The following is an 18,271-nucleotide window of genomic DNA, read 5'->3' on the forward strand; positions in this document are numbered from 1 at the left end:
GGCTTTATTGTTTGGACTTGGGACTTTTGGGAACTTTATTTTTGGGACTTTGGTCCTTTGGAAACTTTATTTATGGGACTTGGGACCAGTGGAAATAATTTGTTGGACTTTATTTCCATTCTCTCTCCCTGCAGAAAAGTTTGATTATTACATTACAATGATACATCTTTATTAACTTTCTTATTGTACATCAAACATCTTTATGCTTCATGTCATACATCATTGAAATGAATAAAGTGAAATGTAAAATAGAGAGATAAAGATTTAAAAAGTTGTGTGAATCGTCTCCAATCGCCGGCGGTCTTATTGCAGTCTTGCGGACGTCGGAGTAAACCGCCACCCGGCCCCAATGCAGTCGCCGCGATCCGCCATCGGTCGTAATCTAGCCGCCAGACTGTCGCCACGCTGCCGCCGTGCATCCGCAATGCAGTCGTCGTCGATCTTAAACAGTCGCCATCCCACTTGGGGCGTCGTCGCAATGCAGTCGCAATGTGGTCGCCTGCAGTCGCCATACTGCCGCCTGACCATATTTGACCGCCCGAAATCGCCAGTAGTCGCGGAAAAATCTTGATCGCTGGCAGTCGCCAAAATATCCGCCTATGTGTGACTTAGGCTTAAGCCAGCCATTCCTTATCACCCATTCCATTGGAGTGCTTGCTGGAGTGCTTAAGCTTCTTGGCGAGGGCTCTACAAATGAAGTGAAAAATGCCTGTGTACTTAATTGATTAGTCACAAGGCCAGGGAAGTTTGGGTGTGTTATAACACCCTTTTTGAATATGCTTAATGAGGTGAACCACCACTTGGTGAACACTATTTAGGCTGTTTTTGCAGCAAGCCATGGCGTTACAGTAGACAGAGCTGCTGTTTTGATTTCACGTGCCCAGTTTTTCATTGACTAACATTTTTGTGCGATATAGCCCCCGCTCAACCCTCCTTCACTTTTCTCTCTCCTCCCTGCTCCTCTCTCCCCGCCATCTTCCCTTCTTCGCTCCTCCCTCACTTATTTCTCTCCCCCACCCACTCCACTCGACTCCCTTTCCTTCCCCCTCCCTTCCCTTGTCCTCCCCCTTTCCCTTCCCCTTCGTTCTCTCCTCACCCATCTCTACCTCCCCCTCTCCTCTCCCCCTCATTAATATTTCCCGTCAGGAAGCAACTCAAGTTCCCCGGCAACGCCGGGTACTTTTGCTCGTACTATATAAAGGGGCATTTTCTATGCTCCTGCCATTTTCCCCAAGTCTGTACACATTCCAAACTTCTGCTCCCTATTATTCTGGCCAAAGTGTGCCGTAATCGACCTTACTCTTGTCAAGATGACAGACTCCTGGTTGACTAAGAAGTGCAACAGACAGCATCCACCTTCAGACAATAATATCACGTTGTGGATATTCATTCCCAAATTAACGTGTTATCACTTGAGATGAAGATTGGGAATAACAACATTTAAAGAACATATTATTCCACATTTACAGTTTTACTTAATGCATTGGCAGAGACCAGGGTGTTTTATGGTACTACCCATATGTCTACTCAGGCAATACCGTCTGATGAGACATCGGTCAATCAAAGACAGAAACAAAGACGTTGTCAGTATGATAGAATCACCAATACATGGATACAGGAACTCACTTGAGGGATACAGGTGAGTAAGGTCTTCAATGGTGAAGTCCCGAGTATGAGATGGCAGGAAGCAACAGAGTGTTAGGACAACTGTCAGGGCCCTAAGGGCAGGGGTGCCAAAGGGCATTTCCACTCTCCCCTCCTCAGCCGCTTCCTCCTTCTTTCTTCAACACCACCCAGTCACAAGTTTCCCTGGCCACTGTGTACAAACGAATGTTTAGCAAAGGTAGGCCCAAAACGGCTGAATCGGATCAACACAGGTTAATATATAGCAAGATGCTGCTTTTTTTATTGATGTAAATAACCAATATGGTCGAACACTACATCTTACATCTGAAGTTTCTTAGGCCGTGGTTCAGTTAGCAAGTGGCATGCTATCCGCTTGCCAAGTCAGCCATTCCATATCAAATGCCTACCTAGCTACTTGGCAAGCGGAGCAAGCAAAATGTCCTGTGGCCAGGTTTTATGGAAACTTTTGCAGTTTTATCTTTCTTTACCATGTTGCTTTCCAGCCATCTACATCTTTCAACTCTAACCAGAAGTGCTACTCGATATTCAATTAAATTCACTTTTTAGCAATCCTGCAGGGGCACAAGGTATGTCTTGATGTACCTAGAAAATAATAAATGAAATGGGGAAGGCAGGGGACATACAATATCAGCTCCTTGTTTATCTTTCTTTTCCTCATTACAATACCATCTGTAGCCGTTGCTAACAATCAATTTCTTTGGTGAAGTTGTTGTCACAAGAAGATAGAGTAAAACTAAAAATGATGGCCTGGACAGCATTTGCTCGAGTTCCATGAAAGCCTTGTTTACATGGAGTCCGCCATTTGTTAAGCGGTGTTGAGCACTCTGCTGTGAATGAAGCAAGTCACTTGGTAAATCCTTTAAAAAAAAAAACCTTAAAAACCCCGAAGACCCTTAAACACTCAGAGGACCTAAAATAACTTTCAAGACCTCGAAGACCCAAAAGACTCTGAAGAGCTTTAAAGACCCTAAATACCCTTAAAGAGCTTCAGGGCGAAGGGAATCTGCTTGTCTGGTCTACATGTGGTGCCAAGTCCATATTGAGAATGGTCATTTGACCAGGACCCAACTAACCAAGGAGTCTTTCTTCTATTAAATGTAGTTTCGTTTACTAATGGAACCTTTAAGAAGGATATCAGGATAGCGTTGAGGTGAACGTATTTGTCCGTCTTCGGTTTGAATGTCGGCCCAGCTGTGTAGGGTGATGCACCAACGTGTGCTGCACATCGGTTGGACCTTAAGCCAAAGGACCCGTCTGCCAACATTGGTCGTTGCTGGATGTTAAATATCCCACTGTGTCTTTTGCTAAGAGTATGGAAGTTATCGCCAAGGCAAGCTATCAGCGGCACCATGGCCAAATTCCAAATTCCTGTCCTAACCTTAGCCAAATATGTCAGGCCTGGCCAGGCGGTTCATGAGACTTGGGCCAAGCTTCCCTCGGCCAAACCCACAAGAACGTGGGAATAATTGTGGCCGTTAAAGAATAAGAGGGGAGTTATCGCCGGCATTCTGAACAAAGTACAAATTCCTGCATCTTTCGATCATCATGTCTGGGCAGGCAGTTCGTGAAACACTTGGTCCACAAACGTTGCCCAAATCTAATTGGCACAAGGCCACCCCACAAGAAGAATGGAATAACTAGGGTCGTTAGACGTCTGTAATTTCACCTGCTTAGCACAAAAAGAGATCTTATGACAAGCAAGTCTGAAAGAGCTGATCAAGTGATTGTTTATGTCAGCTTTTGCAAATCCACGTGAGGTTTATACAGGTTATTCTTCATCGAATTCCCTTTTATTAGGGTTAGGGTTGTTAGGGTTAGGGTTAGGGTTGTTAAGGTTAGGGTTAGGGTTGTTAGGGTTAGAGTTAGAGTTAGGGTTAGGGTTAGGGTTATGGTTAGGCTTAGGCGAATACAAAAAAAATAATTCTTCTTCCTCAGATTATTTATAAGCTGAGTTGTTAGGATTAGGGTTAGGGTTATGGTTAGGGATATACAAAAAAAAAAAATTCTTCTTCGTCCTCAGATTATTTATAAGTTGTTAGGGTTGTTTGTTGTTAGTGTTAGGGTTAGGGTTATGGTTAGGCTTAGGGGAATACAAAAAAAATAATTCTTCTTCCTCAGATTATTTATAAGCTGAGTTGTTAGGGTTAGGGTTATGGTTAGGGGTTAGGGGTATACAAAAAAAATAATTCTTCTTCCTCAGATTATTTATAAGCTGAGTTGTTAGGGTTAGGGTTATGGTTAGGGTTAGGGGTATACAAAAAAAATAATTCTTCTTCCTCAGATTATTTATAAGCTGAGTTGTTAGGGTTAGGGTTATGGTTAGGGGTTAGGGGTATACAAAAAAAATAATTCTTCTTCCTCAGATTATTTACAAGCTGAGTTGTTAGGGTTAGGGTTATGGTTAGGGTTAGGGGTATACAAAAAAAATAATTCTTCTTCCTCAGATTATTTACAAGCTGAGTTGTTAGGGTTAGGGTTATGGTTAGGGGTTAGGGGTATACAAAAAAAATAATTCTTCTTCCTCAGATTATTTACAAGCTGAGTTGTTAGGGTTAGGGTTATGGTTAGGGTTAGGGGTATACAAAAAAAATAATTCTTCTTCTTCCTCAGATTATTTATAAGCTGAGTTGTTAGGGTTAGGGTTATGGTTAGGGGTTAGGGGTATACAAAAAAAATAATTCTTCTTCCTCAGATTATTTATAAGCTGAGTTGTTAGGGTTAGGGTTATGGTTAGGGGTTAGGGGTATACAAAAAAAATAATTCTTCCTCCTCATTATTTATAAGCTGAGTTGTTAGGGTTAGGGTTATGGTTAGGGGTTAGGGGTATACAAAAAAAGAAATTCTTCTTCTTCCTCATTATTTATAAGCTGAGTTGTGAGGGTTAGGGTTAGGGTTAGGGTTAGGGGTATACAAAAAAATAATTCTTCTTCTTCCTCAGATTATTTATAAGCTGAGTTGTTAGGGTTAGGGTTATGGTTAGGGTTAGGGGTATACAAAAAAAAATTCTTCTTCTTCCTCAGATTATTTATAAGCTGAGTTGTTAGGGTTAGGGTTATGGTTAGGGTTAGGGGTATACAAAAAAAAAATCTTCTTCTTCCTCAGATTATTTATAAGCTGAGTTGTTAGGGTTAGGGTTATGGTTAGGGGTTAGGGGTATACAAAAAAAATAATTCTTCTTCTTCCTCAGATTATTTATAAGCTGAGTTGTTAGGGTTAGGGTTATGGTTAGGGTTAGGGGTATACAAAAAAAAATTCTTCTTCTTCCTCAGATTATTTATAAGCTGAGTTGTTAGGGTTAGGGTTATGGTTAGGGTTAGGGGTATACAAAAAAAAATTCTTCTTCTTCCTCAGATTATTTATAAGCTGAGTTGTTAGGGTTAGGGTTATGGTTAGGGTTAGGGGTATACAAAAAAAAAATCTTCTTCTTCCTCAGATTATTTATAAGCTGAGTTGTTAGGGTTAGGGTTATGGTTAGGGGTTAGGGATATACAAAAAAAATAATTCTTCTTCTTCCTCAGATTATTTATAAGCAAGCAAAATTCTGCAACAGGCAAATGTTCTCGCGTTAAAACCCTTAAGTGTGACCGGCCTGCAAAATAAACACGATGAGGAAAAAAAAGTTCCTTTTCCGCTCAAACAAGACAATTTCTTTTGCAGTCGTCGCTGCGACGCTGCTTCTTTAAAGATGGAGTGTGTCTCTGTCTGATGGGAGCGTCCGCCATCGTCATGCACCTGGTTTGTTTGCTCCTGATGCTCACACTGCCAGGCCACAGCGCGTTACGCGCGTCTTGCTATTTTCTGGTCTCGGGTGTGGTGAGAGTGAGGTTGCGATGAAAGGTAACCTGTCACTGTCATTTTATGTCCGATTTTACGAGGGAGCTCGAAGAATGGCATGTTAACAATCCGTCTGGCGCCCGAGCAAACATCTGCAGTCTCACGGCCGCAACAAGCCCGTCGTGCCCTGCGCTATCTTTTCCCCACAGATTAAACATGGGGACCAGGTTCCACAATCAGACATCCAAAGTTCGCAGCAATCAACGATGTCCGTTTCTTGCTTTTTGCACGAAGTTGCTCATCGCCATTGCGTGAGACAGAAGAGGAGGGAAATTCTCCTTGTTATTTTTTTTGCATCCAAGATCGAGGCTCATGGACGAGCAAAGAGAATGGTACTAAATTGCTCCAAGTCTGGGAGGTCAGTACTACAAAACCCTGGCGGAGTCACACCAAAGGCGTTCAAAATGGTATGTGCTGCCTCCTTAAGCTTGTCGCTCAACATTTAAAAGGATAGAGGACGAAAAGGAAAAGATCCATAGGTTGGCAATAATAATGCAGCCTTTGATGGGCCCAATGGTCAGATAGAAAATATCATGGGTAAGGATGGCAGTGCACCATGTGGTTGAAGACCTGGAGGGAAGAGTAGGATTGAACAGATGACCGAGGGAAGTTACCTACCCGTTGGTTTCCTTTGATATTGTTGTGAAAGTGAAAGTCACGTAAAAAGAATCATATGCGATTCTGCAAAGTCTCGTTATGGAGCACCCTCTGGTGTCAAATGGTGAATCAAACAGAAGCAAAACCAAAAAGAGTTTTATTTTCAATGAGATGAGACGTTCCGTCAAACCAAATCCATGGCCGCTCGTAAGAGGAGGAACTGACGCAAACGTTTTACACCATTTACTATGCTTTGCTATGAAAGAATAGGTTGTGGTTGACCCGAGCTGTGTATTCGGTGTGGAAGAAAACGCAAATGCTTCGGAGATGGGTGTGTCATGTGCGAAGCCTTTGGGAGGTTTACATGAAAGGTCGTTGCAGTGATTTTGCACACAGACAAAGTGAGATAAACACAATGGCTGCAATCAGTCGGAGTACAAACTTGGTTTGCAGTGAAGTGGTCATACTTTTAACCAACAACAAATGGGAAAATCCTAGTTGCACAACGTTATGTTTGAGGCCAGGTATTTATTAGAGTGTGCAAATACCACGGACCTCCCCTCCGCCACACCTCTCAACGCCCCGCTCATCCCTCCAACACAACATGTGCTCCTTCCATTCCCTCACCACTCCGCTTCCCAAGCTTTTTTCTCTTCTCCAACATTACCCCGAACCTCCTTTCTATTTCTCCAATCACCCTCCTTTTATCAATTTATCACCATACATGCATCTTCATATATAATAAATAGATAGCCCCTCATTATTTAATTTTGCCATTGTGCAGAGTCCAATTTGGATGGAAGCAACAATTTCAAGTGTCTGCCTCAGCTCTTAATAGTTTGACCCAAAATGAAGAGCTACTCTAATTGTGGTTCCAAAATCTTCCCTTTCCTGTGGAATGGCTCGTAATGGCTGTTATTCGGGCCTTGCCTGTGGCTCATCCGGTGGTGGGGCAGGCATGAAAGCAAGGACCACCATGCCAGAATCAAAGGACAATGTGTAGTTGAGTCGTTTTGCATTGTCATGCATTTTCAGACTTGAACTATACTACACATAATCGTACAGCATTTTTACAACTTGTTTTGGTAGCATGCACAGTTTAATTATTTGCCCACAAGTTTGAACCAATAGAAGGCCTAGACGGATGGCCTCGAGGTACGCACATTCGCATCTAGGTTAACTAGCCTGGGTTTGAATCTCGACCCAGCTATAAACTGTCATCCGGTGTTTCACAGGCAGAATGATTCGTCAGTGTAATGTGTCCCAGCCAACCCCAATGGGATGAGGACCCTGTGCCGTCCCTTGGATTTTTATATTTTTTTTGTATACAGAATCGAGGCTCGTGAAAGAGCTAACATTTATCACGCAAACAAATCAAACAGACAAACAAAATATATAAAAAGAGGGAGCGGTAGACAAGATGGGGAGAGAAGGGGAAGCACACAAACACAACATTTGAGAGCAGGGACATCGGGAGATATGAGGGAGGGAGAGGGCTTCGGGGGAGGACGCATAGGAAGGGGGGGGGGGGGGGGGAGAAGTATAAAACACAAGGACACCAAGGACTTCCAGGACAGAAGTTGGTATTTCGAAAAAGTGGATTTGGGGTGAAATTAGCTGGGGTAGAAAAGATCAAGGTTTTGGATGGGGGAAGATAAAAGATGGTGGTGAACAGCTGTTTTAAAGACCTGGAGGGAGGAGTGGGATTGAAGAGAGTGAGGGAGTTTGTTCCAGAGGTGGGAGAAAAGACGAATGAAGGAGTGAAGGTGAGCAGAGAGTCTTGATTTTGGCAGTTTTACCATAAGAGGGTTGCAGGCAGATCTTGTGCGACCTGTAGGAATATTTGGGGGACAGAGCCCAGAGAGAGCTGGGGGGGGGGGGGGGGGAGGCCGGAGAGGAGTCGGTAGAACACGGAAAGACCACCAACCTGCCTGCGGTGAGCGAGTGAAAGGCCCTTGGAGTTAGCTTCATCGCGGGAGATTCCAATGATTCTGAACGCTTTGGTTTCAACAGCGTGAAGACGAGCTAGGTGTGAGGCAGGAGCACCGGCCCAGAGGGGAGAGCAGTATTCCATTGAGCTGCGGATGAAAGCCTTGTATGTGGTGAGGAGCTCAGGTGTGCCAAGGAAGGACTTCGCACGACGGAGGATGCCCAGTCGGCGACTGGCTTTGGAGGCCAGATTTGAAATGTGGTTTTCCCAGGAAAGATCATGGCAGATAGTGAGACCCAAAAGCTTGAGTGACAGAACTTCTTGGAGAGGATTATTCAGAAAGTGGATGGGAGGGTTGTCCTGTTGGTCTTTTCGGAGAGACATTGTAAGAGTGTGAGATTTGTCAGGATTGAAAATGGACGGACATTACAATGGATGGACATTAAACAGGAGTCTGCCAGCATTCATTGGTCGATTTTAAAATATCCCAAGGCATCCTTCGTGAAGAGTAGGTGAGCTATCCACAGCACCTTGGCCAAATTACAAAATCCTGCCCTAACCAGCAGAGGGAATTGCATCAGCGGTCAGCCAATGATGCCGCACAGCCACATCGTCAGCCAATGATGTCGCTGCCTTTTGCTGTATGCGAATGAAGAAGAAGAAGCCTGTGTCACGACCCACCCCACCCTGAGACAACATGGCACCCCAGCAATATGAGGCAACACTTATGCACTTCAAAATGCAGAACACAACTATAAACAATCAGGTTAAAAAGTTATCTTTTGTTCACATTCAGGTGGTGTGTGTGGGTCATGTGGATGTATGTGTGTCTGGTTCTTCTTCTTCTTCTTCTTCTACATATGTTTTGGTTTGAATGGAGTGGACTATCTGGTGAAATGGGTAGTCCTCAGCCACTCCTGGGCTTGTGCAGTGAGCTGTTGCAGTAAATTCCATCCTTCCTCAAGGTGGTGTATGGGGCATTCCATCAAGTGGTCTGCTGTCCTGTCTGTATCTCACCGCAGCCACAAGCTGCAGTGTCGTGCAGGTTTCAGAAGTGCATGCATGCCCAACAACCTTATGAAGATGGATCTGACGGAACCACTCCTTGTGTGGTAGGTGGTAGCCAGTAGGGGTGTTAGAGATTGGCAGCATTTGTTGCAATCTACCAACAAACTGTTGCCTTCTCCAATCACCGAGGAGCCACTGTTGTCTGCCCTGTCTGTTTTTCGACACGATGAAATGTTGAGCCTCTACGATGAAAGGTTTGCGGCTCTTGAGTCATTGAACTGTCAATTCTCCGAGGATTCTGTGATGGAGATGCTGTGCATGTTGCTCAGCTGCTTTGAAGGCAGCCTGTTTGGTTGCAGCTTCACTTTGTAGATGTGAGGTGGGATGCCTGCCAACATAGGTAGGTCATGAGCCGGTTTTGGTCGTGAGTAACCGCTGATCACTCGCAGGGCAGAGTTGAGCTGTACATCCATGTGTGTGTGTGTGTGTGTGTGTGTGTGTGCTCCTACCCAAACAGATCCACAGTACTCTTCAGGGGCATACAACAGTGCAAGTGTGGAAGAGCGCAGAGTTATGAAGTCAACTCCCCAGTCATGGCTGCAGAGCCTCCACAGTAGATTGGCACGAGCTGCTATTTTCTCGGCTACATTTTCTGTTGTGTGCTGGCGAAAGGTTAGGGTTCTGTCCAGTTTTACCACCATACAGGTTGGGATACTGGAAAAGGGAAGGGGAACTATTCATGTCGTCTGCCTGTTTCTCTGTTGTTCAGGTGGAAATCCAAAAGGATGCTCTTTTGTATGTTGAGACGGAGTTGCCATTGATGGTAGTACAGTAGGTGTGCATGGTTTTGATACCCTGTGCCAGAGTCTGCAGTACCTCTTCAAACGTCCTACCAGTAATAAACATTGGCAGGTTATTGATACAGGTGAGCGTAATGCTAGAAGTCTGTGGCAATTCAGCCATATACAAGTTGAAGAGTGCGGGGGACAAAACAGATCCTTGTGGGCTGCCGTTTTTAAGAGTTCTTTCAGCATGTCCATTGTCCATTCAGCATGACCCAAAAGCAATGATTAGTGATGATTTAACTGATCACATGCAATATTAGACGATCCTGGAGAACATTGTGCATCTTGTCAAGAAGCCCATGATTCCAGACAGACATAAGCTGAAGTGAGGTCGATGAACAGAGCACCACATTTCCGATTGGCTTCAAAAAAAGCCTTGATGTAGTCTGTGGCTGCCAGCACTTGGTCTTTAATGCTCCGGTTCTTTCTAAAACCAGCATGCTCATTGGGTACAACATTCTCCAACAGTGGCTCAGTCCGACTCAGTATATCAGCAATTCCATTAGTTTAAATACAACCAATAAGCGAGAGACAGAGCAGTAGCTCTTTGGGTCATTGCTTCGCTTGTGTGGCTTCAAAATAGCTAGGACATTGGCTCTGTTGCATAGTTGAGGGACATTTGCTGTTGCCAAGCACTGTGAGTCTGTGACATGAAACATCTAAACCATTCAGGAAATAGAGGACTAGCATGGACCAGCTGCTCAGCATGTATGTTACCTGGACCTGGCACTTTTTCCATGTTTCAGTGTGCCTAGTACTGTTTTAAACTATCAAAGTGAGAAATGACAGGTGAGATCCCAGGCAACAGATGGTGATGAGTGTGTGAGTGTGACAAATCAAACTTTCAGCCTGTTCTTTCCAGCCATCTACATCTTCCTAACTCCACGCATTTAGCAGTTGAGTATATGTCTACTTCTCTGATTGGTGGTAAGTTCAAGCTCGGGCCTTAGACCTGGTATTTAGAGTAAAATAGAAAGTTGAACTTGCTACCTCGTTTGATGAAATTCATTCAGGTGAAAATACTGTATACCAAAAGTGAGAGGGCAATTCAGAAATAGCTCACACAATGGTAATGATGACTGACTGTTGGTGAAGAGTATCATATGCACTTGCTTCCTAGGGGTGGTGGCCTCAACTCTTACTGAGAACATCAGTGATGTAGATTCTTACTTCCACAACTTTATTCGCTCAATTGTTTCACAAAATAAGTAAAAGAATACCCTCCTCCAAACTCTGCTTCACGATCTCCTTAAATGCAAGCTCTGTTCCTTCGCAATAAATCAATTTGCCTCGACTCTCAATCTCCTTTAACATCTTACAGAATCCCATCATGCTCCGATGTAATCTCTTCTTTGATGTAAGAGGACAAGCCTTTGGTCATCCGTCCTCAAGGCAAAACCCGTTAACCATTCTTGCTGCTCTATGCGGAATCCACTGTAGTGTATCCTTTCCGTTAAAAAGTGACCAGGATCTAATGCCATTTTCAAGTGGTGACTGAACCAAACTTCTGCACAGTGCGAGTTGTTAGGGTTCCTTAACAGACCTCTCCCGATGCATCTCCATCTTGCCATGTCTTATCACCACTCGATTCTGTGTGGATTGTTCCAGTGACTAATCCACAATAAATTGCTATTCAGAAATCTCATCACCCTTTGCCAAATATTTCCATAAAGGAATCAGTCCTCCGTCAATCGGTTCTCCCTGTTATTGGTTCACCACAAACCGATAATACCATACACGTACATTCAAAATCCATTTGCTATTTTTAAAGCCCATTCTTCTCCATCTTGTAAACAGTGTGAGTGTGCGCGTATGTGAGTGTGTGATTTTGATCAGGTGAGTATGTACTGTATGTGGATGGATGATGATCCTTGTGCCACGAGGCCCATAAGGCTGCCGAGACAATTTTATTGCATCCTCCACCAAAGGTGGATGGAGGTTATGTTTTTGTTTGTCTGTTTGTCAACAGGATATCTCAAAATGTCGAGGATGGGTTCGACTGAAATTTGGTGAAGAGGTTGGGTATTTGACAAGGACGCAATTATTAGATTTGGGTGAAGATCCAAATCCGGATCAGAATCCCAGGATTTTTAAAAGTGATTCTTCAACAATGAGAGATAGGGCAAAAAAAACGATATATAGCACAATATCTCAAAAAGTTGTGGACGTATTCAGACAAAACTTGGTGGACTAGTTCGGGTGTGACAAGGACGAATGTATTCGATTTTGGTGAAGATTCGAATCCAGATCCGGATCAGAAAATTTCTTTCAGTGATTCTTCACCATTGAGTGATAGGGCCAAAAAGTGTATATATTGCATAATATTTCAAAAGGTTGTGGACGACTTATGACAAAACTTGGTGGATGAGTTGGTTCGGCGACAAGAAAAGCTGATTATATGTTGGTTCAGCTCCGAATCCCGATCCGGCCTATCAGTGGGATACAAAACATAAACTGTTCAGTCTGGCCAAAGTATACTCTCTACCGAGTGCCGTGAGTGTTTTGAATGCATCTACATATCTCTGCAAGAATAGATACGGATGGATGCCATTTTTGGTACATCTTAACACCGAGTCACACGCTTCAGCAATTTCCGTTGGTTCTTTGAAGAATAATCTCTCTAACTTTTCAGCAATGGCATCCAAAACATGAATGCACAACTGCAGATGCCACCTGTTTTTTCAAGGTTCAGTTACAGTCGCGGGTGTTTCATGTGCATTTGTTGCTTCTTCTACATGCTTTCGTTCACCCAAAGTTGTTTGAGATGCCGAGAGTTTCACGGCTCTTTTTCATCTTGGTGAGTTACATGTGTCTTTGACTGGCCCTGCAATGTCATGGTCTTTACAGAATTCTGTAATTTATTTCCACATTTCTTTGCAGCCTTCTGCACTTTTGAGTTTTTCAAAGCATACTTTCATTTTCTCCACAAGAGGTAGCATTTGCAAGCGTGGTGTTGATGCTTTGAAGTCCTTTATGAGAGGCATGAATAACTTTCAAAATATTCTGAAAGATAATGAAGCTGGCAATGAATGAAACTCCAGTCATGAGATTGAAAAGGCCGTTTGCTTTGACTGACCACTTCCTGCCTTGTTCACTTAGATCTCTGAGACATCAGAAAACGCACTTTTCCACCGGTATGCCCAACTTATATTAGTTGGTTGCACAATTTCTTTTTGCTTTAGACGCAAAGCTGTCTCTGCCTGTCGATAAACATCTAATCATTGGTTGGCTCAGCAAACACTGAATACAATTTCTCAACTCCATTTATCCCACAGCACTATGACTCATTTACAGCATTCCACAAGGATGAGGTTGAGTTTGTGTGCCACACAATGTACATGCATTGCAAACAGATGGCCAACTTTCATTAACTGCTGAAACCTAGTTACGTGTCCTGACAAAACAACATCACAAGATTGGGCAACCATCAGCAAATTTTACTATCCATTTGTCCCAAAAGCTTTCTTTATAGCCTTCTGCATTTCGGGAAGATGAGCCATTAACAAAGACAGGAACCGTTTTCTGATCGAGGTTTTCTACGTATATGATAAAAACCGAAAGCTGCTCTGTCTTAAACGATCTGGCCTCATCAGCTGTTATCGCAAAATATAGGGGCAATGCCCCTGTGCTCACCTGGTGGAACCAGGGAACCACTTGTAGGCGTGGATGACCCACAAAATATGTAAATTAGCCGATGGTTTGAACAAAATGTGAAAGCACCATGCAGAGACGAATCCTACCAAGTTACATCTAAATCAGGTGAATACCTTTTGAGAAGTCAAAAGTAGTGATCCCGGAATCATAAAGACCTCTGATCTTTAAATTGACCAACTTAATATGCAACTTTTGATGGGATTTGCAACGCTTCAGGAGTCCTTGGTTCTCAAGATGGTTCTCAGAAACTCTACAAAGTTGGGTGAAAATAGGACTATTAGTTTTAGCATCGCAGGCGATGAAGGTTGTGGTCAAGTTCCATCGAAATCGGGTGTATAGTTTCTGAGAGGAAAGCAAATACCTATATTGGCGGATAAAACCTGGACCCACTTTGACCCCTCTTAGGGCTTAGAGCCTGACTTTTAGAAGAAGTTAACGGGTGTGAATACTTTCTCAAGGCACCGTATGTTCAGTCACGTGAAAAAGTAAGTACACCCCATGTAAAGTTTTGACTTTTTCAACATATTTCAACATACAGCCATTTGATCTTCATTTCAACAATATTGATAGATAAAGGTGATATAATATAACAAGTATCATGAAACATTTACATTTTGTAGTCCATTGTATAATTTAAATAAGCATAAATGCAAATTTCGCATGTGGAAAAAGTAAGTACACCCTTGGCTCTAATAGGTGGTATTTCCCACTTTGGCAGAAACAACCTCAAGTAGGCGTTTCTTATAACTGTCTACCAGTCTCTGACATCGACTGGGAGAAATTTTTGCCCACTCCTCCATGCAGAATTCTTTCAGCTATGCAATGTTTGAGGGGTTTCTTGCATGCACAGCTCGTTTCAAATCCCCCCACAACATCTCGATGGGATTTAGATCCGGGCTTTGACTTGGCCATTCCAGAACCCTCCATTTCTTTCTTTTCAGCCATTCCTTGGTAGATTTACGGGTCATTGTCAGGTTGCAAGGTCCACCTTCGGTTGAGCTTCAACTCTCCGACAGATGGCCTCACATTATCCTCAAGCACCCTCTGGTACAATGAAGAATTCATCGTGGATTCTATGATGGTGAGCTGCCCAGGCCCTGATGCAGCAAAGCTGCCCCAAACCATAATATTTCCACCACCATGCTTTACAGTTGGTATCAGGTTCTTGTGGTCAAATGCTGTCTTTGGTTTTCGCCAAACATGTCTTCTGGTACTGTGGCCAAATAGCTCTACCTTTGACTCATCTGTCCAGACAGAGCACATTGTTCCAGAAGTGCTGGTCTTTGCCTAGGTGTTCATTGGCAAACTTTCGTCTTGCCCCGAAGTTCTTTCTGGACAGCAAAGGTTTCCTCCTGGCACACCTCCCATGTAGATCAAATTTGTGCAGCCTCTTTCTAATGGTAGACTCGTGCACTTTGACATCAACAGTGGCAAGAGCTACCTGTAGGTCCCGTGATGACATTCTGGGGTTCTTAGAGACTTCTTTCAGCATCTTGCAGTCTGCTCTCGGGCTGAACTTGCTGTGGCGGCCTGGCCTGAACAAGTTGGCAGTTGTTTGGAATCTTCTCCACTTGTCGATGATCTTCCGGACAGTCGAATGATTGATTTCAAATTGTTTGGAGATCTTTTTAAATCCCTTCCCAGACTCGTAGGCATCTATAACCTTCTTTCTGAAGGCCTCAGAGAGCTCTTTTGATCTAGGCATGGTGACGCCGCACACTTCAACAACAAAGAGCAAACCAAACTAAATGTTGAGGTTTAAATAAGACTGGTTCCTCCAAGATCCTCTCCAACGATGTTCTAATCATTTGCAAATGAGCTGGTGCACCTGATTCTAATTTTAGGTATTTGAAGTAGTGATAACTGTAGGGGTGTACTTACTTTTTCCACATGCGAAATTTGCATTTATGTTGATTTAAATTATATAATGGACTACAAAATGTAAATGTTTCATGATATTTGTTATATTATATCACCTTTATCTATCAATATTGTTGAAATGAAGATCAAATAGCTGTATGTTGAAATATGTTTAAAAAGTCAAAACCTCACATGGGGTGTACTTACCTTTTCACGTGACTGTATGTATAAAGCTCTTTCTAAAGCTCTTTCCTTCTAACTCTTTCTAACCACTGACCGATATTAAGGTTCAGTAGCTTCCGGGTGATGTAAAAAGCTGAAATTTGGCATGCCGACGGTCATCGAAGCCGGTACACCGGGAAAAAAAATCACAGAACCATCGGAAAGCACCCATAAATGAAAATTTACGCAAGAAACCATAAACGCATATAAACAACAACAACAACAACAACAACAAAAAACCTCAATCAATATCTGACATTTGAAAATTGTAATTTATATAACTGTAAACTGTGAAATAAAAATGTCAATGAAAATTTACGTAAAAACAACTAACGCGCCCGTGAAATTAATTTGAACTAGAACAAAGCGACTGTTGCCAATATGCCTCCGCATAGTCCCACAATGGGTAGATGCCATCACTCTGCATATGTATGGGTAGGGGATCACATTTGTGAAGTTTCGTGTTGATTGGATAAGGTTCGTTTTTCTATCCAAGATGGCTGCTAAACCACGTGACCTATGACATCATCATTTTCAAACGATATGCAACAGTGCTGCTAGATGATATTTGTAAAATTTCGCATCGATAGGGTGAGCGGTTTCAGAGATATAATTATTTAATATTTTCCTTCAATCCAATATGGCTGCCAAACCATGTGACCTATGATGTCATAAATTTGATATTTCAATACAAATGGGTCATAGATCATCTGCATGCAATTTCAGATTTTTAGGAGAAGGAATTCGATAAAAACACTTTTGGCTGGTATACCACTTCACCTACGATGTGATCATTATCAAGCTTTTGTTCCCCATTGGGAGTACTTGACAATGTGCCAAGTTTCAACTTTTTCCATTCAGCGGTTTCTGAGAACTAATTTTTTAATTATTTGCTTTCACTCCAAGATGGCTGCTATACCATGTGACCTATGATGTCACAATTATCATAAAGAAATTCTGCATGGGTGTTACTCCTATCCTGAAAGTTTTGTCTCAATCGGACATGTTTGGTTTTGTTTTTGCATACAAGATCGAGGCTCATGCAAGAGCTAACATTAATCACAACAAGCGTTACGCCTAGGTCCTCTGTGGGTGAAGTGATGTAAGTTGACAAAGTGGAAGACGCAAGGCGGCCCATCTTAGATTTTGACGTGGCGACCAAATTTTCAATAGCGTTCTTCCTTATGCGTAGATACACCCACACACCAGAATAGAAGTTGGTACTTCGCTTATTTTTCAAGATATTCCGCTCACAAGGTTCAGACATACATGGCGGCGGCCATCTTAGATTTTGACGTGGGTTGCACCCACACACCAAATTATAATTCGGTCGTTCGTTTACGCACGCATGCACCTACACATGCACGCACGCACGCACGGATGGGAAAACCATGGTCCCACTTTCGCTCTGCGGTGCGACGGAGGACAAAAAGACAAACTGACACACAAAAGATACAATAAAGGGAGCGGGAGACAAGATGAAGAGAGAGAGAAGGAAGCACACAAGTACAACATTAGAGAGCAGGGACATCGGGAGATCTGTGGGAGGGAGAGGGCTAGGGGGAGGCGGCACGGAAAGGGGGTGGGGGATGGGAGAGGTATAAAACACATGGACACTGTTTGGACTTCCAGGAAAGAAAGAAGTCAGGATTTCAAAAAAGTGGATCTGGGGTGAATCAACAGGGGTAGAAAAGATCAAGGTTTTGGATGGGGGAAGATAAGAGATGGTGGTGAACAGCTGTTTTAAAGACCTGGAGGGAGGAGTGGGATTGAAGAGAGTGAGGGAGTTTGTTCCAGAGGTGGGAGAAAAGAGGCATGAAAGAGTATAGGTGCATAGAGAGTCTTGATTTTGGCAGTTTAACCATAAGAGGGTTGCTGGCAGATCTTGTGCGACCTGTAGGAATATTTGGGGGACAGAGCACAGACAGAGCTGGGGGAGCAAGGCCGGAGAGGAGTTGGTAGAAGACAGAAAGACCACCAACCTGCCTGCGGTGAGTGAGTTAAAGGCCCTCAGAGATAGCTTCATCGCAGGAGATTCCAATGATTTTGAAAGCTTTGGTTTCAACAGCGTAAAGCACCAGCCCAGAGGAAGGAGCACCAGCCCAGAGGGGAGATCAGTATTCCATTGAGCTACGGATGAAAGCCTTGTATGTGGTGAGGAGCTGAGGTGTGCCAAGGGATGGACTTCGCACGACGGAGGATGTCCAGTCGGTGACTGGCTTTGGAGGCCACCTTGGAAATGTGTTTTTTCCAGGAAAGATCATGGCAGATAGTGAGCCCCAAAAGCTTGAGTGACAGAACTTCTTGGAGAGGATTGTTCAGAAATTAGATGGGGGGGGGGGGGGTTTCCAGACGATCTTTTTGGAAAGACATAATGAGAGTGTGAGATTTGTCAGGATTGAAAGACATGTTACACTTGTTTGCCCAGCCAGTGATTTTGCCCATGTCTGCAGAGAGTGAGGAGGCTGCAGACTGCCGATCTGAGGGATGAGGTATGGAGCAGCAGAGAGTAGAGTCATCAGCAAAGATATAGAGAGGATTTTCCAGAGAGTCAGAGTGATCATTGACGAAGACCAGAAAAAGCACAGGGCCCAGAACACTGCCTTGGGGAACTCCAGCTTGAACAGGAAGGGCAGATGAGAGAAATCCATTCAGGGCCACACATTGACTATGA

General features: G+C 43.4%; 1 protein-coding gene across 5 annotated transcripts in view; it reads right to left on the bottom strand.

Moving 5' to 3' along the window:
* LYPD6 (LY6/PLAUR domain containing 6) overlaps positions 1 to 18,271 on the bottom strand; it is an 88,535-nt gene that overhangs the window by 34,940 nt on the left and 35,324 nt on the right. For all 5 annotated transcript variants that reach the window (XM_068122785.2, XM_068122784.2, XM_068122787.2 and 2 more), the window contains exon 2: positions 1,627 to 1,816. In XM_068122785.2, the coding sequence (XP_067978886.1) occupies positions 1,627 to 1,744 (118 nt within the window). In that variant the 5' untranslated portion in view covers positions 1,745 to 1,816. The remainder of the gene's footprint in view (positions 1 to 1,626; positions 1,817 to 18,271) is intronic.

Source organism: Myxine glutinosa, chromosome 7 (assembly GCF_964187855.1).
Source record: "Myxine glutinosa chromosome 7, kmMyxGlut1.1, whole genome shotgun sequence".
Lineage (NCBI taxonomy): Eukaryota > Metazoa > Chordata > Myxini > Myxiniformes > Myxinidae > Myxine > Myxine glutinosa.